The sequence below is a fragment of the Seriola dumerili genome, unplaced genomic scaffold, assembly GCF_002260705.1.
Source record: "Seriola dumerili isolate Sdu_G_001 unplaced genomic scaffold, Sdu_1.0 BDQW01000322.1, whole genome shotgun sequence".
NCBI classification, from domain to species: Eukaryota; Metazoa; Chordata; class Actinopteri; order Carangiformes; family Carangidae; genus Seriola; species Seriola dumerili.
In genome coordinates, this window is record NW_019174577.1 from 2,838,870 (window position 1) to 2,866,557 (window position 27,688).

Sequence of the window (27,688 nt, forward strand, 5' to 3'; positions counted from 1 at the left end):
CATTCCAGTATAAAACAAATACATCAGAAATAAACACTCAAATGTACTTCATGAAACATTTCATGAAGAAAAAAGAGTTATTGAATGCGTTATATCTGTTGATTTCTTATGGATGATTTCCCAGAGTCTATTATTCTACATAACTTGCATTGAATTTGCTAAACATCTTCTTAAAAATGTTCAATGGTGTAACTGATTTTCAATAATTAAACATTTTGTACTGACCTGAAACAAAACCAACAGCACAGATTTTCACTGTAGAACAACTATGATATATTTTAGGGCTTCAATTGAAATCTCCTTCTCAATTACTACAGTTTCTCCAATAACAATCAGAATACTCTATGAACTTTGGATTGCCTTTAAACCATGGCTGTACTGCTTTCTTGTAAATGCCAGCAGGCTGCCACTGATTGTAAGTCATGTAGATGTAGAGTCACAGTCTTCAGTTTTTTGAGACATGTATTTGTTTTTGTTAATTTGATTTTATTAGTAGGCTTGAGAGATTAAATGTCACAGTGTTTTTTTTTACTGTTGCTCATCCTGATTGGCTCTCTAAGATTACCATGCCAGAACATTAAATCCTGATTTTAGGAATAAAATTAAGGATTAAAAGTCCACAGTCCTTTACCTCGAAGATGTTCAGGGTCAAGGTGGTTGCGCTCATCTTTGGACGCAAGGTGAGCTGAGACCCCCAGAGCCCCGGTCAGCGCCAGGAGCCCTGAGCCGCCTGCGCCCAGGGACAGGCCTGATGGGTGTGGCGTCAGAGGGATGCCAGGGGCATGGTGAGACAGGTGCTGGAGCTGCTGCTGCTGTGGCCACAGGGAAAGGAGGGAGCGGGGAGGAAGGGGTTGGAGAGGAATGGTGTCACACAAGGGGGGTGGGTGGTTAGAAAAGACAGGGTAAAAAAGAGAGGGATAGAAAATGAGCAAGAGACAATGACAAAGAACAAAGGGGAAAGGAGAAGGAGAAAGTTAGGGGAAGTGGGGGTTGTGCTTGGAAAATTGGAGGTGAGAGAGACAGGAGGAACGGAGGAGGTGGATATAATGAAATCCACATGGAGAGCTCAACAGTGAGAGATAGAGATAGATAGGATGTGGAAGAGATTAGTGGATTAAAGAGGTGAGAAAGACGGACACCAAGGACGAGAAAGAGGGAAGGGAAAGGAGGGAAGAAGGAAATTGAATATTCGGGATACACATGGAAAGGAAGGGAGATGGAGATGGAAACCAAGAAGTGGGAGAAAGCAGCACAGACAGTAAGAAGAGTGAGGCGATGAATGGGATTTATTATGAAAGAAGGAGGAGGAAAAGAGAGAGAAAGAGGCCATGGGAAAAAACAGCAAGGGTAAAAGAGAGGGAAGAAAATGTTTGAGTCAGAGAGTAAACGATGGGAAGGAACAGAAGGAAATTGTGGTGGAAGCAGTGAAAAGTGAAGAAGAATTAGATGAACAGGAGAGAGAAAATAGGGAGAGAGGGTAAATGAGTACAGGAAGGAAAGTGTGTAGCATAGAGAGCAAAAGATAAGACATAACAAAAACAATGGGAGAGGAGATATGAAAGAGGTAGAAAATGATAAAAGATTACAAAAGGAGGGGTGAGAATATCCAGACAGAGGAGAGGAAAAGAGACAGAGAAAGAGGAAAAAGAGAAAGATGAAGGTAGAGAAAGTGGAGAGCAAAGAAGAGAGCAGCTACAGATAAAGAAAGGCTATTATCCTGAGGGGAGCATTATGATGTGTTTTCATGTGTTGTTTTGTCAGGCTGGTGTGTTAAACACACACACACACACACACACACACACACACACACACACACACACACACACACACCTTAGCGACAGCAGTGTTTGTAGTGCTGGGAGGAACAAAGGGCTTTAAGTAGACAGTAATGTGATCAGTGCTCTGACAAGCTCTGGAAAGCCCCATCTACTATGACACTCGGGAGCATCACTGTGTCTGTATGTGTGTACACATACAGACATACAGTATGTGTATAATACGTTGGTGATCAGATGATCATGCACTATTAAACGTGAGTATACAGTGAGTATATTTTGAGTGTTGTAACTCTATAGTTAATGTATGTATTTTGTTACACTGTGTATGTAGTCACAGTAACGTAGTCTGTGCTTGAAAAGCTTAAGTCTCATTAGAATTGATTGATCTGATAGCAATCACTGACTTCTGTCTCTTTTTAAACAATTCGCTCCCACATAAAAACTACCATGTTTAAGCCCTACGCGTTCTCTCTGCTAATAGTTGACCTACCAGGAGCCAGGAGATTTTACTGGGAGCAGTGATTCATTACATCTTGGTATGTTCGGTTACATCCTCCAAAACTGATAACACTATCCAATAAAATTGTCAAACAGGAGGCAACATTGCAGTGCTTCTGCCACAACTTATTCATTTGGATTTATACACCAGGAACATACCACACACTGTGGATGAGATGCTTCTTAATATTAGATTTTAACAGGTTGACTCACTCAGTGAACATAAATACTGAAAACGCGTCCACATAAAAAATAATCCTTCAAAGAGCAATTTTAATTTAGAAAAAAGAAACTTTGAAATTATCCATCAGCCATGTTAATTCATAGCATGCTATCAAAGTTTCCAACATAAACATTGCCATCTGGGGCACAAAGAGAAAATTAAACACCTTGGGCGATGTTTACATTAAAGCCTCACCTATTTGATAATCAATTTTTCTGATCTACATATTTATATACCAGTGTTGAAATCATGTAATCAGCTGGTAACATGCTTACTTAATGTGTGTATGTGTATATGTGTGTGTGTGTTTGTGCTGTCATGACGAATGGAGGCGACTCACCCCGATAATGGCGTTGAGTTCTGCCATGGTGACCTGCTTGGCTCTCTCCACTGCTTGGACCACCTGTTGCTGGTGCTACACACACACACACGCGCACACACACACACACACACACACAGGCACACACGCACACACAAACACAAACACAGACAGATGAAAGGCACCGTTAGACCGTATTATTATCCATGTTGTAGTGCTCAATATACATATAATGTACAGGTTATTGCATGTACAGTCAGTAATTACGCAGCAGGAACCTTCACATGAACTAAACTTGGGGAAAAGTGTTAAACCAACCAAACTCAGCTTGTACAGTGTGTATAAATGTAAATGTCTGGATTGGGCAACCATATGTACAGACAACAGATGTAAAAGTCACATTGATGTAAGTGACTCAAGCAGAAACACACACACTGTACAGTATGTATAGCCAGACACATACACAGATGTGTGTGCCTTCACATACGTACAAATGTACACACACGCACACACATGCTCAATAACAAACTAACAAAAAACTCCTTTTCTGTTTAAATAAAATCCCAATGTAATCAGTCACACAAATGCAAATATGCCTGTGTGCAACAGTGCTCACACATACACACACACACTGTAAATATTGATCAAAATGACAGAGCTCTGACCTTCCTGTCTCCAGAGAGCACACTCACACTCACAGACATAAAGAAGCGTGTCTGCAGATTTGTATTCCAATCTACACACTCACACAAACCGTTGCACACTCAGGTACAGTACAAGCACAGTGGAATAACAACTAATATACTCACTCCTATTTAATCTATTTTGTCGTCTTCATGCCCACAGCCAGAGCAACTATCACATAAGTATATTTAATTTCAATAATCCTGCTTCTCTTGCTTTTTAAGGCTGTATTTAATAGATGCAAAATCAAATATACAGTAACTTTAAGTAGGAGTTACTAGAAGTCAAGCCCGCTTGCAGAAATGGTGATAATGTGTTGAATGATAAGAAGGCTATATTTAATTCAAAGATAATTGGATCTACATGTTCTGAAAACAATAGCATTTATTACTCTCAAAGTCTGGGAGCCCTCTATATGAAATCCTGTACAGTTGGCTTTAATAAACAGTCCTTTATCATTCCCAGTAACACTTGATACCTGTGGGAATTTGTACATTATCAGTGCCTCTTGAATTCATACAGATCCTTTGGTACAAACACAAAGGACCACATATGAAGCATGTTGAACTCAAAGCACATGTTCGCACCATGAGAAATTATAGGTGCCACAAAGATCAGCTGATAATCAGCTGAAGTGGTGGTCGTCTTGCCACAATAGCAAATCACAATGAGAATGTTTATGATTGAAATATATACATACTTCATGGCTATGACATTATGTTGTGTGAGACTTTTTATTAATCTGATTGCACAAGACACAAATCATTCTCTCATGCTGATACTTTGTACTCTCACTTCTATTTTGTGCCAAGATTTTGCCAACATTTCAACCTGGTTTCGCCATGTGCAATATTTAACTGAATATATATATATATATATTTAATTGATCTATCTAAAATTTGCCAGATATTTGCTTTTCAAACACAGAGGGTGACTTATTGCAGCAGCTTGCAATAAAATAGGATGAAACGCTGAAAGCTAACGAGCTGTGTTGTCATTAATATGCAGAATCATTTAATATTCAAAAGATTTCTATCAATCAAAGAATCTATATGGTAAATCAGAACTAGTGCATGTTTGATATCAAAAATGTAATCACCACAAACAAACTACAGCCTCAAAACTGACCATAAAGTTGAATTAACTGTCTGACACAGTCACAACAAAAGCTGAACATCTGAAACTACAGTAGCAACATTTCTTACAGTAATACTGTGTTACACTGCAACACTTTACACTGGCAGGCATTTGCTTTTGCACACTTCATTCAACTTGAGCACATTTACTTGATGCACACGTTATCTTTTTTTTCCTCAGTAGAATAGGAACTCCTGCATTTATATTTTCCTTTTTACATGATCTGCTCTATTTGATATATTCAGATTTATTTATTACTCTGATTGCAAAGAAAATATGACTAAAGTCTGATGTGTGAATAGTCCTCTCCTGAATATGTGTGTGCGTGTGTGTCTGGCAGTAGTGACACTTACCTCTTGAGAGAGGAAAGGGATGATCTGAGCACAGATGGCACTGAGACGCTTGACAATCTCTGCCTGTGATGGAAAGGGAGAGAAAACGAGAGGGAGAAGACAGAAGGAGAGAGAAAGGATATATAATCATGTCGCATACCATAAGATAACAAGTGCACAATGAACACAGAGCATATGATGTACCTCTACAGCACATTAAGCCTTCGCTGCATTAAAAACACCTTCTTAATGAGCGAGGAGTTCTGTCGGTGACAACTCTATGAGACTGAGAGAAGAGAAATGTGGGAGGCAACAGCAGCAGAGGTGGAAGGATGGAGGCAGCATTAGAGCTCCAGTCATCATCTGGTCTTTAAGCACCATCACACTCTCATTTAGCTCGGCCTCGCACTCTCTTACCGCTACCATCTTCCTCTGCCGCTCTCAAACACACACAAAACATATGAGCAAACAAACACATTCACAAAGAGCAGGAAACCTCAGAGAATTTCTCTCTCAAGCTCCCCACCTGTCACAGCCGGCTACTAAGTGCCATTACATTTGTCTATTTCCTAAAACTTGTAAAATCCATAAAAACGCTTTATCTTGGACTGTAAATGGTGAATAACATCTTGCTCTCAGGTTTTCTTACCCCCACCAATCCCGAACACTCGCACACACATTCACATAACATGCACACGTGGCAAACCTAGTAACCATCCACAGAACACAGCTGCCTGCACACACAATACAAGGACACACGAACACATAAAGACATAAGCGCACACTGTCTCTCCCTGTCACACACACATACTCGCATGCACACACTGAACCTCTGCGGTGTGTCTAATTCTATCTGTCTGAGTGCCCTCAGCCTCATTTTGTTCTCTTCTTCACTCAGCCGTTCTCTCTTTTTCTACAACAGCTCTCACACTGAGCCATTATTACCCTATTCATCCTCTTCCTCCCACCCCCCCCTCCCCTCTCATCTCCCTCCCCTCCCTGGCTCGCTTTGTCTCGCTTTCTCCCATCTTTCTATTTTTCTATATTATTCTCTCTTTCTCTCTGTTTTAATTTATACTCCCTCTTTTCCCTCAGCAGCCCTTGTTCCTCTTTCAACATCAGTCGTTTTCTTCATTTTTTTTCTTTGTTACTTTGCTGTCACACATTACCACGGACACACTCGTATTTCTTTCGGTCTTTCCTCCCTCCACCTATCTTGCTTTCTCCCTTTGTCTCTCTCTGTATCCCTCTATCCTCACTAACACATGTTCCTGGCACCTGAAGATACTGAAGAGGATGAGAGAAAGACAGCACAGGGGGCGAAGGAGGGCAATGCAGTGACTGACAGGCCTGTATGCGCCATCATACGAGGACTCACACACACACACACACACACACACACACACACACACACCATCAGCCAGCCTGTCAGTTATAGCCTGTCTCATCATGACTTCATAAACTAGCCATCATCAGACACACAGCTCTGTTCCAAGGACAGACACAGCCTCATCACATCATACATGTGTCAGTGTATGCATATGTATGTTTGGTGGTCTGTACCTAAAGTCCGCCATGTATTCGTGATACGCGTGCACACACGTCTGTATGTGTCTGCTGACCACACAGAAGGAAGTGAGAGTGGGAGAAAGGAACATGGCAGAAGAGAATAGGGTTTTTTTTTGTTTGTTTTTAACAATTGGAAATAGATTTTCGTGTTTGTGACATCCTGTTGTGGTTATTTCACTGCTTTAACTTCAAGTTTATACCATATGAACCCACGACAATAATCATCCTGTATTCAACTAGTATCACTTTTTTGAAATCCTGGTTGGTCTGCTTGATTATACTTTACGCTGCTCTGCTCCAATTTCTGCTGGATTACAGGTGGAAATAAAATGAGGCACAAGACAGTCACATGGTTTGCAGACTGCATACAGCCCATACTGTCATTCTTGACACTGATAATGATCCCAACAGAGACTAACAATGGTGCATGGAGCTGGCACAGTTCATTTTATTAACAGGTAACCGTAACAGGTTCTTTTCACACATGCCAGAGCTTCAAGCCTTGAAATTGGGAAAGGATCTCCTATCTGTCACACGTCATCACAATCTGCTAACAATTTAATCAGAAAATTGCAAAACCCTGATAGAGCCTTTCAGGATCGCTGTACATGAGCAGCAACTTGTGAAATGGTGCAACATTCAAAAAAAAAGGAGGGAAGGAAGGAAGGTTCACTATCGATGACCACTCACCTACAATAGAAAATATCTGATTCCAAGCACAAATGGTAAAACTTTGTAAATAAATGCATTAGACACTTTACCTTTAACTCACTTGGATTTACCGTAGTTTCTATTTTGAACCGACTGTCCTCTCAGTTTTATCTCTGCAGCTACACCAGATTGCCTCCTACTCCACAACAGGTTATCCTCAGGCCACAGATCAATTCAGATGACCTGGCTCAGTTTTGGCCGGATAAAAACCAATCTGACAGGACTGATGCTGGGACCATATGTCAGAACTGAGCAGACTGCGACAGAACTGACCTCAACATGTTCAGTCTAGGAAGCCGCTTTCATTAACTGTTTCTAAGGAGGCCGTGACTTTGATGTAAAGCTATATAAACAAACTTAACTTAATAGATATAAGTAACAGAAGATGAAACAAACATTACAAAAGAAAGAGACCTTTTGCTCAAAACCATGGGCACACTAAAAGCAACAAATGCAAGAGCATAAACTTTTAATCGATATCACAACGGTGGAAAAATCAGACAGCTGAAATAATTTTAGTGCACACAGTGCTGAAGAGATGAGTTAACTGATTAATGCATCTCCTAGGGATCAATTATAATTCTGATATTGATTAATTAAAGAATAATTTTAACCAAAAACAGAATCAGGCAAAAAAAAAAAAAAAAAAAGCTTGTGGGTTTATTTTTAAGAAATGTTAGGATCAGCTTCCACTTCTGTTTCATATGTTATAAATATTTAGGTTCTTGGCTGCCCATTACTCTGTGTAGGAACATACAAGGGAAACCTGTGATAGGCACCATGAAATCTACCCAAAGGTGCATGAAACTCTCACATTACACCAAATCCTTTCATTAATATTAAAAAAAAATATCAATTAAAGCAAGTTGCACTATAGAAACTCAAATTGTGGTATATTTTGTACATGCTATATTTTTTGTACAAAATGTTGTTGATAAGTCAACTTCTGCAACACAGCAACATCCCACCAACTCCATGTTCTGGCTGCGAGGCAGTGGATGTTGTTATGAGAACAAGTTGCCAATCAGCCAATGGGTTTTACAAAAGAGTGAAAGTGAGCTGGGCTGAAGCGGGCCGAGTCGGGCCAGGTGTCAGAAACAACACGGCACAGTCTCGTTCCATAGCCCTGCCAAAGCACAGCCACCAAGGAGTACTGGCAAAGCCTGGCCGGATGGAGGGATGAACGGATGGAGGGATGAATGAATGGGTAGATACAAAGGAAGAGAGGGGGCTGGTCAATAAACACTTGAGGGCAGATACACTGCCAACTGGCAAAGGGCCAGAGAGAGGCAGAGAAAGAGAGAGGCTTTACGTGAAACAGAGATAAAATGTAGGTGAGAGAGAAAGAAGAACACAACATCTTTTCATATAGAAGAGCAAAAATTCACCAAACCATTTTCCAAAAGACAGATAGATAGATGGATGGAAATGAAGAAGAAAAGGAAGAGGGAGGAATAAGCTGCAGGACAAGGACAGCTTGTTCCAGAGGCTGTCGGATCCTGAGACACACACACACACACACACACACACACACACAGTGGCAGCACGCACAGGCTTGTCATCTCGTCAGATCACTGAAAGGATGATAATTTCAACTAGCAAAACGTTTATATGATCACAGTGCCTTGTTTCTGTTTAATGATACAACCTGAGCTGTTTGAAAATCTAACAGATAGAGACACACAGACACAGACACACACACACACACACACACATCAGTATATGTGTGTGTGTGTCCACAATCCAAAACACCATTACATCTATTAATACAATGTTTACATATTTTCTATGTTGATTGAGTATCTTGGATGGTCAGGTCAACTAAAAATCGATCTAAAAAAATTACATAAAAAACAGAAATAATACTAAAAACTCCCCAACTAACAATAAATATCACAGAAATCTATACGGATTCATTTCAAACTAGACTACTCAGTACTCCCCCTTCATTGTGATCTTAATTATACACCTGTAAAAGCTTTGTGATCGTATCTTGCAGACTTGCAGACAGACAGACAGACACCTGCCAAAGTACTTAAAACCACGTCTTTGGTAGTTCCTGCAACAGTAGGTGTCTCCAGGACAACATTTTGCCACGATGTCACTCACACATAGAAACACACAGACACACACACACAAGGTAAAAACAATTACAGTCATACTGTCGTGGCTGGTAACAATCACTTAGAGACCAGACCCAACAGAAAACACATATCAAGCAAGCAAATAGATCTCTACAACTTGGCAGAAGTAGAAAGTGGAGCAGAGTTCAACTTTGTGCAAATGAGCAGCAATTTGGTCTAGTTACAGTAAAGCCTATTGAAGGACAGGTGTGATCACTTTATGCTGCTTAGTAGTAAAACGCATTTTGATTTCAGCTCCTCTATCTGTTTCTATCGAGCAAAAAAGGTCAGAAAGGTTGGCTGTTGCTACAGACTCCTTCCCCTTAGAATACCATGTGCCTAAAGCAAGGAGGACAGTAACTAAGACTGTCTGGAGTATATTACCAAGGAACATGGAAAACAACATTTTAAATAATAAATAAATACAGTCTAAAATAATGTCTCTATGTATTTATTAACAGTATAAGGAATCTACTATTGACTATAGTTAGAATACTTCCATTAAACCTCTGCACTATAGACAGAGACTCTAACAAGTAACAAGAAGCGAAGCACAGGAGACAGCTAGTGTGTGCACGAGTGATGAGAATACAGCCTCTGTGTGTGTGTGTGTGTGTGTGTGTGTGTGAGAGAGAGAGAGAGAGAGAGAGAGAGAGAGAGAGTGTGTGTGTGTGTGTGTGTGTGAGCATGCTGAGTGTGTGTGTGAGCATGCTGTGTGTGTTCCCAAACAGAAGAGTAAATGGATATGAAAACACTGGGTAATATCAAGGCAAAACACAAGAGCCGTACTTGAATTGCAGGAAACTAACCAAAGAAAATGGCTTATACATGGGGACATGCAATAGGTTGTAGTCTGTGCTGAAAAATTTGGCAATGAATTTTCAGGGTCCAATGTGACCTATGAATTTTACTATTCCTGCAGTAACTAGCCAACCATAAATAATGCAATGTTATAAAGAAAAAACCTCTGACGGAGTTTATTATCATGAAAATTTACACATACAAAGTAAAGGTCATATTTGGTGTCACTGCAATATTTTTTTCCTTGACCCAACACCTGTATTCAACCTGTCAATCAGGAGGAAATCCATCACAGCACAAGAGGCAGCAGTACCCATTTCTACACAAATACTTAGCTCAGTGGAACAGGATGCAGTGCAGAGACAAGAGTTGCGCTTTGCATGAGAGCCATAATTCTCTATTTTTCTTGACTGGAAAAAAAACTCATTCTCCTGCACTTATTTTGCAATTGCTCTCACTATTGCTACTGCTCTCTCTCCACCCACATGTTTAACCCATTGCACAAATGCAACACGTTTCCTGCCTGTTCTGTGAAGGCCGTCAAAAGGCCGTCTGGGAAATGTAGAAAATGACTAACTGACGTAGAAACAGACGAGATAGGTGGGTAGATGAGGAGGTGGGTACACTACAAAAGAAAATAAAAACACTGGCTCGCAAAATAAGCCATCACAGACTGATGGCATAATGGTGTATCTGCATGTAGAACTTTCCTCAAATAATGAGGCAGCGTCTGATTGTTCTGACAAAGACAAAGACTGTTTTAGAGGAAGCGGGTCTTGATGGAGAAGGATCTGCCCACCAGCTGTTTGCTTTCATATGCTTGCAATGACAAGGCGTCCTGTGTTGTGTAACTGCTGCCTATTGGCAGGCCTGTAAGAGGTAAAAAAGTGATATATCTCAGAGCTCATATGTAATGCACTCTAATGAAGATCAGAAATGCAGACAATCTCTGGGATGAATTGACAGAAAACAAGCTCACGTTCTCCTTGTACACATTTCACTCCTGACACTAAACTGAACTTGAACGGGAACAACAGGGGAAGCCACTTCCCTGTGAAAGATCAGCATTGTATTTGGTCTCCCAGTATGTCGCCGACAACAGTGACCGCGTTCATCTTGCCAATAAAGCTTGGTGAATTTGAATGTGATGAGCGTGGGTTGAGATTGGCACAGGAGGAGGGAGACGGTGCCCAGTGTGCTCGGGCACTGCCAGCTGTGCCAGCCTCTGAGTCCCACTATGGTTGAGCGAGCCAGCTTTATGAGGGAGCTCTGTGGTGTGTGTGTGTGTGTGTGTGTGTGTGTGTGTGTGTGTGTGTGTGTGAGTGAGAGAGTGATACCCCTCGACTCACTCTAATAACCGTCAACAAAAGTCTCTGCCATCTCTCTCAGCTCCTGCTCTGTTCCTATGTCTAGCACCTCCTCACTTGCTTTTCACTGCAATAGTTGCTGGTTTGAATCCTTGAAAGTAGGTTGGGAAACAGAATAAGTGATGGTTGAGCAAAGTACTTAACCTCCAACTGCCCAAGATTTCAGCTGTATCAGACAGCTTTAAAGTGAATGCATGCCACAGTGAGAAGGTGATGCATGATGTTAATGGAAAAAAAGGATGCATGCCCAGTCAACTTTCCCTGAAAGAGAAAAAAAGTTGTAAAAAATTATTTTGGTGACAAGATGAATGCTACAGCTCTGCCCACTTTATACTTCCTATAACTGGTTGATCCTAAGGTTGGTTATCCAAAATGTAATCTTTTTCTACTACTGCACTCTGGGTAAAAGCTGTCAAATAGATGCCTTAAATATCTGTGTGAAATTTTGTAAGTGTGTGCGTGACAGTAGTTCATGTGTGTTAGGACAGCAGTCATAAGCTGTGTTTAAATTCACTTCCTTGTTCAATCATTCCTTATTTCAATTTCAATAAACATTCAAATAGCACTAAAACAATTAATTAATTAATTGATTATCGGATCAAGAGAAATAACGGATTAAATTTTGAGCCATGTTTCAAACAAAAAAATGTCAACACTACCCAATTCCAGCTTTTCACTTGTGAGGATTTAATGCTTTTCTTATTGTTACACATTCATTTTAATATTTTGGGGTTTTGGACTGCTGCTTGGACAAAACAAGCAATTTAACAACATGACCTCAGGCTTTAGGAAATGGTGACCACACAATGAATCCACAAAACAGGCAGATTATTTGATAGATAGAACATTTAGTGGCAGCTATACACTCAACTGTTCACACTATACTGAGTAGTAAATAAAGATTTTGGACTTCATTTTGATTTCATTACTGACAGGTTTACTGTCATTTTCACATCCAAAGGTGAAACATTGGTTTGTATGATTTTTTTTGGTTGTTGCATAAAGTAGTGTGCATGAAGTGATTTTGGACATAGCCATGCTGCATGTTTCAATGCCTCACCACCTCACTACACTGTGTGTACGGCTGCAGATTACCCTCCTTTATTTTCAAGAGTCAGAGGGTGTGTACATATCACACACACACAGACACACAATCCTGGAGCTTATCTCTGTCCCCTGCTTTCTAATTGGACTGCTCTCCCCTCTGTGAACAGTTTAAGGTAAATATTTGTAGCCAATGACGTACTAATCACCCTCTGATTGGGGTTGCGGGCATAGAGCACAATGAAAACAGCCATTCCTGCTTCCTCTCTCTCATCTAATGCCACCACCCCCCCTTTCCTCTTTCTCTCCATGCAATCAGCCTTCTTCTTTCTCTATTCTGTTGGCTCATTTTTCCACTTCCACAGTATCTTTCTCTCTCTCTCTCTGTGTCCTCTCGCTCTGTTTTCCCTCAGTGCACTTGGCCTTGCTCTTTTGCTCTCTCTCTGCCCTCCTTCTCATTCTCTCTCATTTCTTTCTCCTTCTTGTTCTGTCTCTCTGCCCTGCTTCTCTCCCAGAATCTCCCTCCACCCTCCCTCTCTTTTCTTTTCTTGCTCAGTCTTGTTTTTTCCTCTCTCCGCCCTCTCTCTCTCCTCTGGGCAGCGTGCCAGCACCTCTTCCCTGGCGCTGAGCCAACTCCTCTCCTCCTCTTCACCCCCTCCTCCCCTCCCTCCCTTCCTCTATCCCCCTTGCCTCTGATTGATGGCCCCTCTATTCTGGAAGGAGAGGAAGGGAAACAGAGAAAGAGAGAGAGAGAGGGAGAGAGGAAGAGGGAGCAGCAAAGCACACACAAGGAACACACACTCACACAAAAACATTAAAAGGCACACACACATGCACCCTACAAATTGTGCACACAAATACAACTACACACACACACACACACACACAATATCATGCTCACAAAAACCATGCCAAACGCACACATGAGCGCGCGCGCACACACGCGCGCGCAACAAGGGCACACAGAAAACCAATCCAAACAGAGCAGAGGAGAACACACATACAATGAGCTGTGTGCAGAGCAAGCAGAGCCTCCCAGCATGAGACCAACAAGCACATGTGCGCGCACATAAAGACACAGATTCAACCTTCAGTGCAGAACCAATACAAGATAGGCAGCAGACCAGACAGCAGAAATATTTAGAATGAAAAAAACAGACAGCTCACTTCTACTCCACCAACACACACACACACACACACACACACACACAGCGGCGGATATCCAGCACACTAACAGACATGTTCTTATAATGACTTTACACACATGCATGTATGAAAGGACATAGATGCATGGGCAGTACACATGCCTCAATATTTTGTATATTGAGGCATGTGTACTGCACAAATACACATGCAAAAATACACATACTGTACTCCAAGGGAATTTTTCTAGAGCATGTGACTGTGAGACACAAAATCTGTGCATAACACTTGGGGTTGTAGTTGTACAACCATCTAAATCTCTCTCTCTCTCACCCTCTCTCTCAGGCTATATTATACACTAAGCTATTAGTCATATTCACACTGTGCCAGCTCACCAGCTTGCATTGACAGACTGCATACGGCTTCAAACTCATGTCACCCGCAATGCAATCGGACACAAAGTAGCCAGAGTGGCAAAGCCAGCTGCACTGTATGCATGCATGCAAAACCAAAGATGTGCACATCGCACATCATTATTACACATCTCATTGTTTTTGTGTGTGAGAGTTGCTAGAACATGCACACACTATGGTGCAGGACAGCACAGTTTCTCATATTTGCTTTAACGTCACAGGCAGTGCTTGAATTGGACTGCACACCGAGTACTGGAACATCTGATTTTTGTCCACATTGGTACTCATATTCCTTTTGAAGTACCCATATGTCCTAGTGAACGCAGGTACAGAATGCAAAACTGTCTGACTAAAAACACAACCAAGTCAAAACATTCTTGTAGAAAATGGATTCAGAATGCCAAGAGGAAAATAAGACGCCAACTCTGAGGAACTTACATAGATTAAGGAGAGATGTTTGACTCTCTCAATTCAGCTGCTGCTACAACGTTCCCTGTTGCTAACCTCAGTTGCTTGCTGCAGTGCAAATCACGCCAAGGGTACAGGCGGTTCTATCTGTGATAACACTGAGCATCGCCTCTTTATGGTTAGCCACTATATTTCAAAATGACATTTCATTTGCCTTCACTGTTGGAAACATGACCTACGCATCATGGCCTTGCCATGATAGTGACAGTCATTATTATGATAACTACTAAGACCAAGTGATGAAATCTTTTCAACACGTCTTACAAACCTACTTGCTAAAATGTATTAATGTACACAGGAAGACTGTACTTAGGCACAGTGAGGTCTTGTGTTAAATGCTAACATGACTAACTAACATGATTATTTTTTAGACAAACATAAATGTCTGAACCAAATTTCAAATAATTGTCAAGACGTTTCGCCCAAGATCACAAACCTCATGGTGGCGCAAGAGGAAAATTCAGGGGATTGGGATACATCGTGTAGAAACTATGAATATCTGTACAAACTTTCAAGGCAAGCCATGCAATAGTTGTTGAGATATTTCAGTCTGGAACAAAGTGATGGACCAATTGTCCAGCAGACCAACAATCTCACGCTGTGAGCCATGCTGCTAGCTAGGCAAAAACAAATGTTATCCTTTAACCTTTCCTTTCCAACTGTAAATGCAATTTAATATATTTCACTATTTCAAAAGTAATTGCTTGCACATATGCTCCTCATGACTTCATGTGCACTTTCATACAGCAGTAGATTTCACACTCAGATGTACAACACACATATCTGCATATGTTATCCAAGATAAAGGCCACATGCTGTGCAGCTGCTTGTTCAGAGTGCTGGCACCTTATTTGTTCCAATTCAAGCAGTGGTCACAGAACATGGTAGCACACGTAGCTGCTATCTCTCTCACACTCTCACACACACTCTCACACACACACACACACACACACACACACACACACACACGCCAATACAGTCTGTGTAGCAACTCAGAGCTCCTCTGCCAGAGTGACAAAGCTATTACTCTAAAAGGCTAGCTCCCTGGGAATTTAATCACTCGTTTTCTCAGCTCATCTTTTTCTCTCTCTTTTTCACCGTTTTTCCTTTCCTCAACTCATTTTCTATCATTCCTAAAGGGTTATATCACACTCAATCCTGCTCTCTCTTTATGCCTTGTTATTCACAAACGAGCTCTGTTACACATGTATGCACAGGCACACACACATGGCATGAAGAGAGGGAGTGAGAGAAGGAAAGCGAGGGAGAGACATCAAAGCTGCACATACAAACACACAGCACAGATGCTACATGTGCAAAGAGGGACTGCATAGACCACTGATCAGAGAGAGTGCAAACACATACTATAAACACAGAGTCATTTGACCTCTCCAAAGCCTGTTATAGTTGACCCACATATGCAGCCTCGTCCTAATCCAGCCCTTTAAATGAAACCAGTTAAAAAAAAAAAAAACTACTCAAACCACAACTGTGGGATTATGGACCAACTGGGTGGTGGAAACGCAAGAGAGAAAAAATATGAGACAGAGGGAATGGAAAGAGTGAGATTGAGAAAGAAAAAAGGAGAGAAGCCCAATCCTATTATGAACCAAAGCGGTGAGTTGAAAATGAAGGCATGCCTCTCCCTCTCTTTCTCATTCTCGTTAAACTCTCTACCCTCTCCCAAATGAGATGAGGATTCAGGTCACAACTTCAGCCAAATATACCAACGTATGCATGCTCACACACACCGCACACGTGCACAAACACATGCATAAAAAGGCTAGACAGCCCAGGCTAATTAGGCGAGAGGATAAGCTCATGCACACACACACACACACACACACACTTTTTTTATGCAACGCAAACAGATAAACATTCTCTCATGTGATCTCCCTCTTCTGCTTGTACTCCGTCTTAATCTTCCTCAGACCCTGTTTCGGTGTTATTGATTTTCTCAGTGTCTTTCTTCACTATGTTCACTCTTTCACATCGTTTTTTCTTACAGTTTTCACTTTCTTTTCAGCTCGGTTTAAAGATGTTTTTTTAATTTTTTATTTCTATGACTGACAGAAAATATCAACATTGTCTGCAAAATGACATGAACTATAGTACACAAAAAGAGCGCATAAGAAAGACTTCTCTCTTTTCTGTCACACAAAAACACACAGACAGTCACACATACTCCCACACCCTCAGCCTCATATGTGCGGTGGTGAAATGAAAGGAGGGAGCAGGAAGGAAGGACAGCCAGCTGCTTCATCTGTCCTCAGGAGTCCACAGGGGAAACAGTCTGGCTGCCGAGCATCCTGACTATCAAACACAGCTTCCTATAATATCCTGCCTGGTCTGTGAGTTGCGCAGTCTTTCTATCTAGCATTCTGATACAGTATGTAAAGGCTATATATATGCTAAGACTGACCCTTACAATATCCTGTCTATAGAGTGTGAACTTGACATGCTTACCTACAGCTGTTTTCTTTTTTATTGTAGCATACAGAAAGTATGCTATTGCTGAAATGTTAACACGCCTTCAATAATATCCTGACCACTATTGATTTCAAGACCCAAGGCTTTGCAAGGTGACTAAGAAAAACACTGGTTTAAGTAAGAACCCTGGCTACCAAGTATTCTGCAATATAATGTGAATTATCTCAGTCCTGTGTTGGTGTTTTATGTTTGGCTTTATCAATTACCAGTTGCTAATTTCCAGGCTTTCATCTCATGCTGTTATTATCCTAAATGGCTTAAAATTAGTAACCAGCAAGAGCTTCACTCAAGGACATGCTGACACTGTCACCTTCCAGTAATGGGATGCTGCCTGTTAAATTATTATGGAGGATTTTTTTTTTTTTTTTTTTTTTAAACTGACATTGAAAAGGTACAAGAATTTCAATTCTGGAGGGCGCCTCGGTAGCTCACCTGGTAGAGCGCGTACCACATAGGATGCATGTCATCCCCTCTCTCTCTTTCCCCGACTTTCCTGTCTCCCCCTTATTGATAATATCACAATAAAGGCAAAAATGCCCCCCCCCCCAAAAAAAAACCCCAAAAAGAATTTCAATTCTAGGCCATTTACATGCTAAAAAAATGATTCACATTTTTCAGATTCTTACAGGTCTGAAACTTTATTCATGGTCAGAAAATTGGAGGTGATATTTGATACATGATATTTTATGGCTAAATATTTAATTCACTGTAAAAAATAAATAAATAAATAAAAAATTTATAAAAAAAAAAAAGGTAAAAGAATGAGAACTTTTCCTTGCTTATAACATGGATGCAGAGTATTTGTGACTCTTCTTGAACAAAGCCTTCAATCTTTAAAAGATGAAGTAACATGGGCAGACACATGGGAATGTTAAGGAGAGATCAATAGCGAAAGAACAACAGGACAACACAATTTAAGACATTAAGGCTTACAGGTTATACTCCTACTCTGGTTGAATCTAAATGAGACAGAATTATTTTGAAAATGTCAAGTGGTGTTGCCATGTTACAGGAACTGTACGGTGACTTGTACCCACACACAGAGTACAGGGGTAAAAGTGTTGGTAAACTTTATTTGAATTTGAAAAACCCAGTTTTCACATCGAACCTCAATATCTACTGGACTTAGTACCTCCGTTAAAGGATCTTGTCGAAGAAGACTTTCAATATTCTGACATTCGACTGACTCATTTATTGAGATTTTTATATGATTTGGACACTTTAAATACAGCTGTCAAAGACTTACATACATAATGCAACAAGGGCTAATAATGAAACCCATCAAAAAGACAATTAGTCATTGTTTTGTTTTGTTTTTTTCTTCTCTAATCAACACTGATCATTCCATCATTGTCAGTTGTATTGGGACTGTGGACACTTTATATGTTATTTTGATGTTTATGGTACTTTTACGTTTAACTTTTCAAATACTCCTGTTTTAGCATTTGTTGCCATCTCAGTGAAAACTTTAACCTAAGTATTGTATTCTTCAACTGGATATTGGGTTCTTATTGCAACTGTGTTGTATTTTTGTAAGTTTAACTGATAAAATAAAAATATTCTAAAAGTACGCATTCAACATCGATAATATGTGTGCTATCCACCTAGATAGCTCTTATAGCACTATTATACAAATTCAGCTGTGACCCAGCTTTCAACTACATAGGCCTCTCCAGGTTCCTGTTGTCTAATCTCTAATAAAGCACCCTTGCTGCCCAGTATCCTTGTTGCCTAGCATCCTGCTGTATCAGGCTACTAAAATGCAAACAAATGTGCAACAATCCCAGCTCCCTAGCAGCTTCCTAACATCAAGAATTTCTCCTGCAAACATAAATTGGTGTCACAGCTCAATGTGTAACCTTATGTAAAAAGCATATCTTGTTTGAAGGATTTTAACCTTTTAAATCCACAGTATTTCAATCAGCCAACCACGCAGGCTTGACTCAGACAGCCTGCTACTTGGTCCCTTGGGATATCGATTTCTAAATAAATCAGGGAGACATTTATACACACCTAAAAGCGGTAATCATTGTACACGCATAATCATATTGAATTAACAACACAGAGTCATCCAAATTGGAGTCAAAGACAGGATTTTCCTGTTTCTAGTGATAAGATTGTGGAGTGACTGCTGAGGAGGAGAGTAACTATATGATGCAACATGTGTTTTTCATGCACTGCTGTTTCTTTCCAGGTAAAATTAAGACACTGATATGTGGTGTTTATTTCTGATAGGAAGGTGGTATGCTGTATATACAGCGGCAGTGTAAGGATGTAGCCTTACAGTCATCTGACCACTTTTTGTGATGCACTGTCAGGTCCCAACCCAGTCATTGAGAAACACTTACCTAGGCAGTTATTGAAATGCTGCCACAGTAACTTCCCTCCTGGCCCCAGGGGTTTACTGGGGACACTATCCCAGCAAAGAAATAATGGACCCTACTACTGAATACACCCATTACCTCTGAAACGGCCAAGATGTACAGTATACGTGCACATGGCAAAATACACATTTCACTACAAGATAAGACGAAAGAAATGTGTTACCATTTACACCCAAGGTCATTTCAGTTTGCTAGGCCAGCAAGTAAAAATAGTGTGCATCACACCTGTACATACAAACCATAAGCAAACATTGTAACATAATTCAGTGTCATTGTAAAAGATGCTTTCCTGGTAGAGAGCAAGGCATTTTTCTCTTCCAAACAGCATATATATATATATATATATATATATTAACAAGTTTATTGATATTTTGTTATAAAAAATGATGGGTCTGCTGCTTGCACTTTAGCATACTGAAACAAAAAAAACATCAGTTTAACATACCTGCTGCAGTTAGGTTAGGTTAGGTTACACACAGTTAGCAGCTACACAGCTAACTGTGTGTAACAGTTTCCTCAAGTGTTAAAGCCTCTAAACATCCATTCAGGAGTTTTTAATTACTTGGGCTGATTAGACATCTGGTCGGGGTGAAGATGGGAGGAGCTATGCTGTAAATTATGAGGTCCCAAAAAAACATTATGTACCAATAAGATTAATAACTAGGGAAGTTGTCCCGCTCTAACAGGCGGAACGAAACAAATAGCCAAAATGTCTGAACTGCAGCAAAAATTCTTTTCCCTTAAACTGTCAAGACAAATAATCATCACAGCAAGCTTATGCAGACCATTGCTAACTTTACTAACTCTAACTAGCAACCGAGACCTGTGCTGAAAGTCATGGATCTGTGTCCATATATCTAATATCTGAGTGGATCCAAAGCAGACTTGGATGCAAACATCACAGGATAAAACGTCTTTTTTGACTAGAAACAGAGACAGTGAACCATGAAGTGCAGGAAAATGACATGCATTGCTTCTCTTATTGAATGGGACTGCTTTTTAATTAGTGGCACGTCATCCTGCTGCCAGCATTGATGTTTCTCTGTTTGGGACTGTTCAAGTTGACCACATTTTGGATGGGGTCTAATTATGCCCAGGTCTATTCAGATTAGTTCTGACTATTCTCAGGTCCTTTTCTCTATTTTTTCTTCAAGATTACTCTTATGGACTTTATAGAATGAAACTGATGAATGATAATTTATACTGGAAATGTAAAATGGAGGTAGGAACATTCCTGCACTGTATATGGGAATGTGCATTAGTAAAGCCATTCTGGATTAAAGTTGTGGACTTCCTAAGTCTCTGGTCAGGTGCAGCGATATTTTCTGTTATTGTGGTAGGATTGGTTACAGCCTCCAGAATTCTCTTAAGACATTGGAAAGCTGCTGTATCACCGGACCTGAAGGATTGGATGAATGCCATGGTGGTGATAGCATCTTATGAGTCTATGCTTAATAGACTGAAGGGGAACATGGAAGATGGAACAGTCCCTTGGGAGCTTTTTTGGACCTTTACAAGGACTGATGAAAACTTAGCTCAGAGCACCAGCGATTGAGCACAGAACACTCCCTCCCTCTCTATTGTAAACTGAATTTCTCACTTCCATATATTTGAGTTAGAATTTTATTTATTTATTATTCTTCTTCTTCTTCTTTATGCACCATGTTTCACGATATCTATGTCAGAACCAGTAACTGTTTTACGAACCCTGTATTAATGTCATTTAAATTCTCTAAAAAATTAAATAACAAGATTACTCTTATGCAGACCTCTATTTGACATGCACCAAAAAAAAAAGCATTTTGATCATAGAGAATAATGTTTAGCTGCTGTTTGATACTGCTGCGGTTGTCTTCTTACTAGCAGTGAAAAGCTGTGGGCTCTGTGCCTTGCTTAATGGGCCTTTGAAGTTGAACTGCTGATGGAAGAAAAATCATATCTCATTCACTTCCTGCCTTCCATATTTTAATATTTTCCCAGGCTGCTCTCTGGTCACAAGTTTTTGGGCTGCCGCTGCATCTTGCTGGACATGAGTCTAACAAAGCCTGTATTCTTCCTCACCTCCCGCCATCATCCTGTTATCCTACTGCAAGAATCAGCTGTCAATACAAAACCTGCTTCAATCTATTCACCATGCATACAGATCATCATCATATCTTTAAGCTGCCCTCTGCCAAGCACTGTAATTCAGACACAGTATATGCCTGAATTACAAAGTCACTGAATATACATGTTGTGCCTCTGCACATAGCGGGGGATACAGGCAATAACTACCCAGGCCCCAGAAGTGCTATATCAATGAATATAGAACAACCACAGAGAGCAGTGTAAAGTCCTTATAGCTTCCCTAGCTCCTCCTGGGGATACAGCTAGTATATATATGATATTATATGATAATGGAAGTGAACCAAGTGAGATAATGTGGCATGTGCATGCATGTGTGTGTGGTTCAATGAATCCATGCAGCTTAGAGGAGGGGGGGGGGGGGTTAGCTTTCTTATGCTTTCATATAGTTCAGATACAATCATCTGCAAAGGTGAAAGAGACAGAAGGAGAAAAGAAGGGAGAAAAATAGAAAGGAAATGAAGGAGATCAAGACAGTGAATGGGGGAGGGGTGGGGGGTGAAAGAGAGATGGAGAGAGAGAGTAAAAGAAAAACGCAAAAGAGGCTCAAAGGAAGGAAGGCACGGGATTACTGTTACAGCTCAATTAATGCCGGGACATGAGATGACCCAGCCACTGATAATGACAGAGCGCACGTTAGAGAAAGAGACAGAGGAGGGGAGAGAGGCAATAGCAGTGATCTCGACAGGATGTTAGGAGGAAGCTGGAGGGGGGAGAAAGAGGAGGAGGAGGAGGAGGAGGAGAGGAAATAAGAGCAGATACTGTTAAATCTATTCATGATTCATTATTTCTCACTGCGACTCAAAGCTCCCCTCCCTCCCTTCATGTCTGTCTCTCTCTCTCTCCCCCTCTTTCTCTCTCTATTGCCCTCTTTCTCCATCTGCCCTCCCCCTTCTTTCTTTCCTTTTCCCTCCATTGCTTTTCTTTTCTTGGCTCTCATTTTCATCTCTCATCTCTTCCCCCCCTCCTCATCTGTTCTCTGAGGTCTTTATCTGTCTCTTCTAAGGCTCCATCCTTCCTGTTTACCCTCTTCTCTTTCATCCGTTCAATTAATCTCTATCTCCTCTTTTCCTCTCATCCCTGCTCTCACACTTTTTCCAGCCTCTCCCCACCATCTCTCAGTTTTTTCTCTCTTAACTGCCTTTTTTTTCTATCGTGCTCTCCTTTTTTCTTGTGGTCTCATATCTTCAGAGTCCTCATTTTTTTAAATGATCATTCTCCTTTTTTTCAAACTATCCCACTTACTTTTCCTTCCCCTCTCCCTTTGTAACATCTTTTCTACAGCCTCTTTTTTCGTGCTTTCCTTGCATCATTTCTTTTTTTTCTCCATCTCTCTTTTTGATATCCTTTTTTTGTACCAGTTCTTTCATTTTATATTCTATCACACCATCTCCCTACCTTCTTCTTTTTATTCTATTTCTGTCAATTTCCGCTTCTCTGTTTCCTTTTCTATCTGTGATACTGCAAGTTCTCTTTTACGATCTGCCTCATATGTCTCTCTCACTGATTCTCCTACCACCTCTCATTCCTTTATACCAACCTTCTTGGGTTTTTTTCCTACATACGGTCTTTTCTCCCCGTTGCTCAAACATATGCTTTTTTCCTACCTTTCCTCTCTCTCATATTCCCACTGCTCGCTCTTCTCATAGCCTCATTCACTGGTTCCTGACATCAGGCTTCTCATTTTTCATTTATTTCTCTCTTTTTGACTCTCATTCGTCTGACTGTACCTCTTTGGTCTCCTTCTGTCATCCTCTCCACCTATCCCTTTCCTCCCCTCTCTCCTTCCCTTCTTCCTATTTTCCACACTTTCCCCCCCTTGGCCTCCCTCTGTCATCTTTCCCAACTACCCCCCTCCTCCTCTTCCCTTACCCCCCCCTCCCCCCCCCCCCCCCCCCTCTTCCATCTCTCAGAGGTGCAGCCAGCACCCAGTCATTTCTTCTTTTTGGCGGAACAAGAGCTTGACAAGTTTCCAGCTCTGCTAGCTTTGCTGCCCACTCTCTCTCTCTCTCTCTCTCTCTCTCTCTCTCTCTTCTTTATCTCTGTTCCCTTTCTACGTCTCCACTGCTGGGTAATAGTTTTTCTTCTTGGAATTAAAGTACAACTTTCACTGCATTTTGCTTGGTTAGCCCAACTAAATTTAAAATGGATGGCATTTTAGTAGCATATTAGAATTTCTGTCATTCTGAACAGAATGGCAATTTCTAACTAAATTCTCTTTTTTTTTGGGAACGGAAAGCAATCGCATTTACACAGATGGTGCTTCATTTATTTTAAGTGTTATTATCAAAATGTTAAATTCCCCTGTTGGGGCCCAATAAAGTGCTACCTATTTTCAATTGTTATATGACATTATAAGCAGTGAACAACAGCAAAATACAGTGGCACTACTATTCCACACTAACTTGAAATAGAGTAAAAGAGCTGTATTAATCTCGAGAGTGCCTGTACTGTAGTTCAACTTTTTTCAGGATGAAATGATCAGCAGATTGTAAAACTATACTACTAAAGTAGCTTTTCCAATAAATACTCTGGTCTCTTTCTTTCATCTTTCTTTCTCATTTTGTCTATTTGTCTTTCTTCCTCTCTTTCTGATTAAAGCTCTGTCATTAAATGTGTCTGCTGTGGGGTTTTGGAATCAATCTATCACACCCGTCAGTTTTATTGTGCACATATCGTGCCTTTTTTTTTTTTGTTGGTGGCAGCACATTAATTCCAACATAAAGTCTCTTTGGGGTTTCCTGTCTTCAAAAGTGGTTAACATCTTGTGTCTGTGAGTCCACAGCTGAATTTGGAATTTGGAAGAACGCAGAATAAATCACAAGGAGCAGAGAAGACCACTTTAGACAATATCTGTTTCAAACGTTACATTTCAAATCCAATTTGAGGCAGAAAAAAATTTGAGATGAAGGCAATCCAGAGCTATAAGAGCTATGCTGACATGCTCCTGAGTGATCTGCATATTTTGTTCTCTTTTAAGGTGCATCGCAAGCTACACAATACACAATGTTTTCCAGATATAATGCCTAGTATTCATCTTGAATCACATCATTTCTTGCAAACATTGACTTTGCCTCATCTCGGTCACACACTGAATAACCTCACCTACCTACAGATGCTGCATCAGATAGTAGGATTGTAATTATTTGTTTTCCCAGTTATTTTGTTAATATGAAGCTGATAAAAGTTCAAGTCGAATTTTAGATTTTAAGTTCAGAATACCTGTATGACAACAACGATGCATCCTCCTCTTATAATCCTTAAAACTGACATGAAACACAAATTTATAGGTGGTCTATAGTGTCGTATATTGTTTTGTGTAGTTTCAATGTATTAGTCTGGAGCTGTTGCAGCAAAAGTGTTTGGACAGACTCGCTTTATTCCTTTATCATGAATTTTGAACAAATACTCTGTTGTAACAATGTAAACCAAGAGCAGGTTCCAGTGTTTTAACAGAAAGCAATGGTGCATTTTTGACACTATTTCATCTGAAACACAACAACACAATAACAATATCATAACAGGGGATCTGGACTGGGGTTTAATATAGCCAAGCAATTCAAATGTGCCCTGATTGGTTCTTAAACTTGCCTTACATCATCCCTAACTTCAAGCATTGGACATAACTTCAGCCAGTGCTGGAGTCTGGAGTAAGTATGTACACTGCACTCTATATTTGGACAGAAACCCACTGTTTGATGTGCCTGTGCTATAATTACCTTGATAGCTAAATGACACAATGATTATGAGGTTAAAGTGCAGAGTGCAGAGGCATTCATTTGAAGGCGTTTTTAGAGATTGTTTCAAACAATGAGCTGCTTTCTAACTGTGTATCTTGGGCATGCTGGGAGCTGATTGTAAAATTTGAAAAATAAATCTCCTCTCGTCTTACATGCCAGAGTCAACTGAGAGCAACAGAGAGGGAGTTAGCATGACAGAAAGAGAAAGAACAAGAGAGAGGGAGAGGGAGAGGGAAACACAGGCAGTCACCTTAAAAGAACATGCCATTCAACTGGATAATGATTCTGTCTATCTGCATGGAGGTCTTTCAACACAGCCGAACAGATCTCATGTCTGCTATGTGTATGTCTGCCTGTCTTTCTGTCTGGACATTTATCTGACTGTGTGCCTGTCTTTCTGTCTGCAGTTTGACTGCCTTCCTTTCCTGCAGCGTGACCCAGACAGTGAATTAGCAGCAAGTGTGAAGACACACAGACACTAGCATCTGAGAGCACACACTGCTCATCACACACGTGTTCATTCAAGAATACAGGATCTCAGTGATAATAAATGGAAATGACAGACAATTCACACTGACCTCCTTTATCATCTTCTACCTGGTAGTCTTTGTTTAGAAGAACCAGTGGGTGATTTCACGAAAGAGTCCTAACTATCCCATGCTGTAGATAATAGCTATACCTTGTGGACATCTAGTGTCAATTAACCTCAGTCTGTCACCACCGGTCCTGTAAAACACACATTTACCATTGCTGTAGTCAGGCCTGCTGTTGGTGGGGAACAGATACAGGATAGATAACTGTACCTGTCTGTGAACAGCCCATCCTCTATGTGCACACTCTGAATCAAAACATAATCGTGCTGGCTTGTCCTGCAGAGAATAGGGCTGGCATAGCTGATAGTCAATATCGACCGCTCGTGCAAGTGGATAATGTCAATGTTAATTCTTTAACTCTGACTGTGAATGTTCGCTCCCTCAGTGCACATGAATATTGAAAAATATTTTCAGACTCAAAAGGGCTCATGCTGAGAAGGCACAACGACAGTCTGAACCAGAGGTGTTAGCAAAACAGAGTATAGAAACTTAAGAAAGTCGGACAGTTTAACTAGTGTGATTAGCTATCCAATGAACTTTTTTTAGAATATTTCCAGGCTACAACAAGTGCTGCTGTGGCAGGTGAAGCAGCAAGAGAAGGTCAGGAAGGGACAGCAGTTAATGAAGAGAGAGATGTAGGAGAGGAGGAGGAGGACAGCTGCCAACATGCTGCTGTGGGAGCAGCAAGGACTGAAGCAACAGGTGAGATTGACAGCAAAAGCAACAAGATAGAGCACCACCACCACCACTGGAGTGGCTGTGGAGGTGGGGCCCAATTTGGAAAATTTTGCCTGCCTGTCCATAATTCCTAATGGCTGGCCTGGCTATGGTTACTACACGTACCAGCCAGTTCAATAGTATTACTATTTACTAATTCTCTCTTTTTCTTCTCTCAGCTACAGCAGCCACTGCTTGTTTTGCTTGATGATACTGTATCTAAGGAGGAGACAATCCACACAAATCAAGTCCTCGCTATTGTTATTAATTGCTCTGTTTCTGATGTTACATTTTTTTAATGTACAAACGTAAGACACCTATGAGATTATTTTTTTTTCATGCACTCATCTTAACATAGAAATTTAAACTGAAACTGATCCTGCTTTATCCTGCTAATATAGTGTACATTAAGTGACCAGAAAAATAGAAAACACATGTATGACGTGATATAATGCTAGACAACAACCCTGTGCTAAATACTACTGTGTGAACACAAAAATAAAAGAGGACAGCATCAAGAAAATATAGTACAAACCCACTCACACACACTGGCATACAATGTCTGTGTGTGTGTGTGTAAAATAACACATTCACCTCCTCTCGCCTACTCATTAAATGCAACTTCTACACAGAAAGTGAGGCACACACAAGCTCCACATATACCAGCATCACTTCCACAATGTGGAGAAAGAAAACAAAAAAATAAAGAGCAGTCTTTCTTACCTGCTTGTGCATCTCAATGTTGAGACCGTAGGACATTTCATAGTACTGTGGAGACAAACAAAAATGACAGAGCTTCCTTAGCATTTTATACACAGCACACATTAACATTCAGACTTACACAATATCTCCCGTTGAACATCTGTTGCTCAGTGTAGCTGCATATGCTGCTGTTTGTCACCGTGGTTTTAATGAAAGAAAGAAAAGTGAGTGAGAAGATCGGAGAGTGAGTGTGAGTGTGAGTGTGAGTGTGTGTGTGTGTGTGTGTGTGTGTGTGTGTGTGTGTGTGTGTGTGTGTGTGTGTGTGTGT

The 27,688-nt window shown here is 40.6% G+C and overlaps 1 protein-coding gene across 3 annotated transcripts in view; it reads right to left on the minus strand.

Moving 5' to 3' along the window:
* Window positions 1–27,688, minus strand: part of LOC111232080 (transducin-like enhancer protein 4) — an 82,412-nt gene that overhangs the window by 19,879 nt on the left and 34,845 nt on the right. The window contains exons 1-4 of one of the 3 annotated variants that reach the window (XM_022759435.1): window positions 27,382–27,421; window positions 4,993–5,055; window positions 2,840–2,914; window positions 632–812 (exon numbers count right to left, since the gene is read on the minus strand). In XM_022759435.1, the coding sequence (XP_022615156.1) occupies window positions 632–812; window positions 2,840–2,914; window positions 4,993–5,055; window positions 27,382–27,417 (355 nt within the window). In that variant the 5' untranslated portion in view covers window positions 27,418–27,421. Of the gene's footprint in view, window positions 1–631; window positions 813–2,839; window positions 2,915–4,992; window positions 5,056–27,381; window positions 27,422–27,688 lie in introns of those variants that run through there. The other 2 variants (XM_022759434.1, XM_022759433.1) reach the window with 2 other exon arrangements.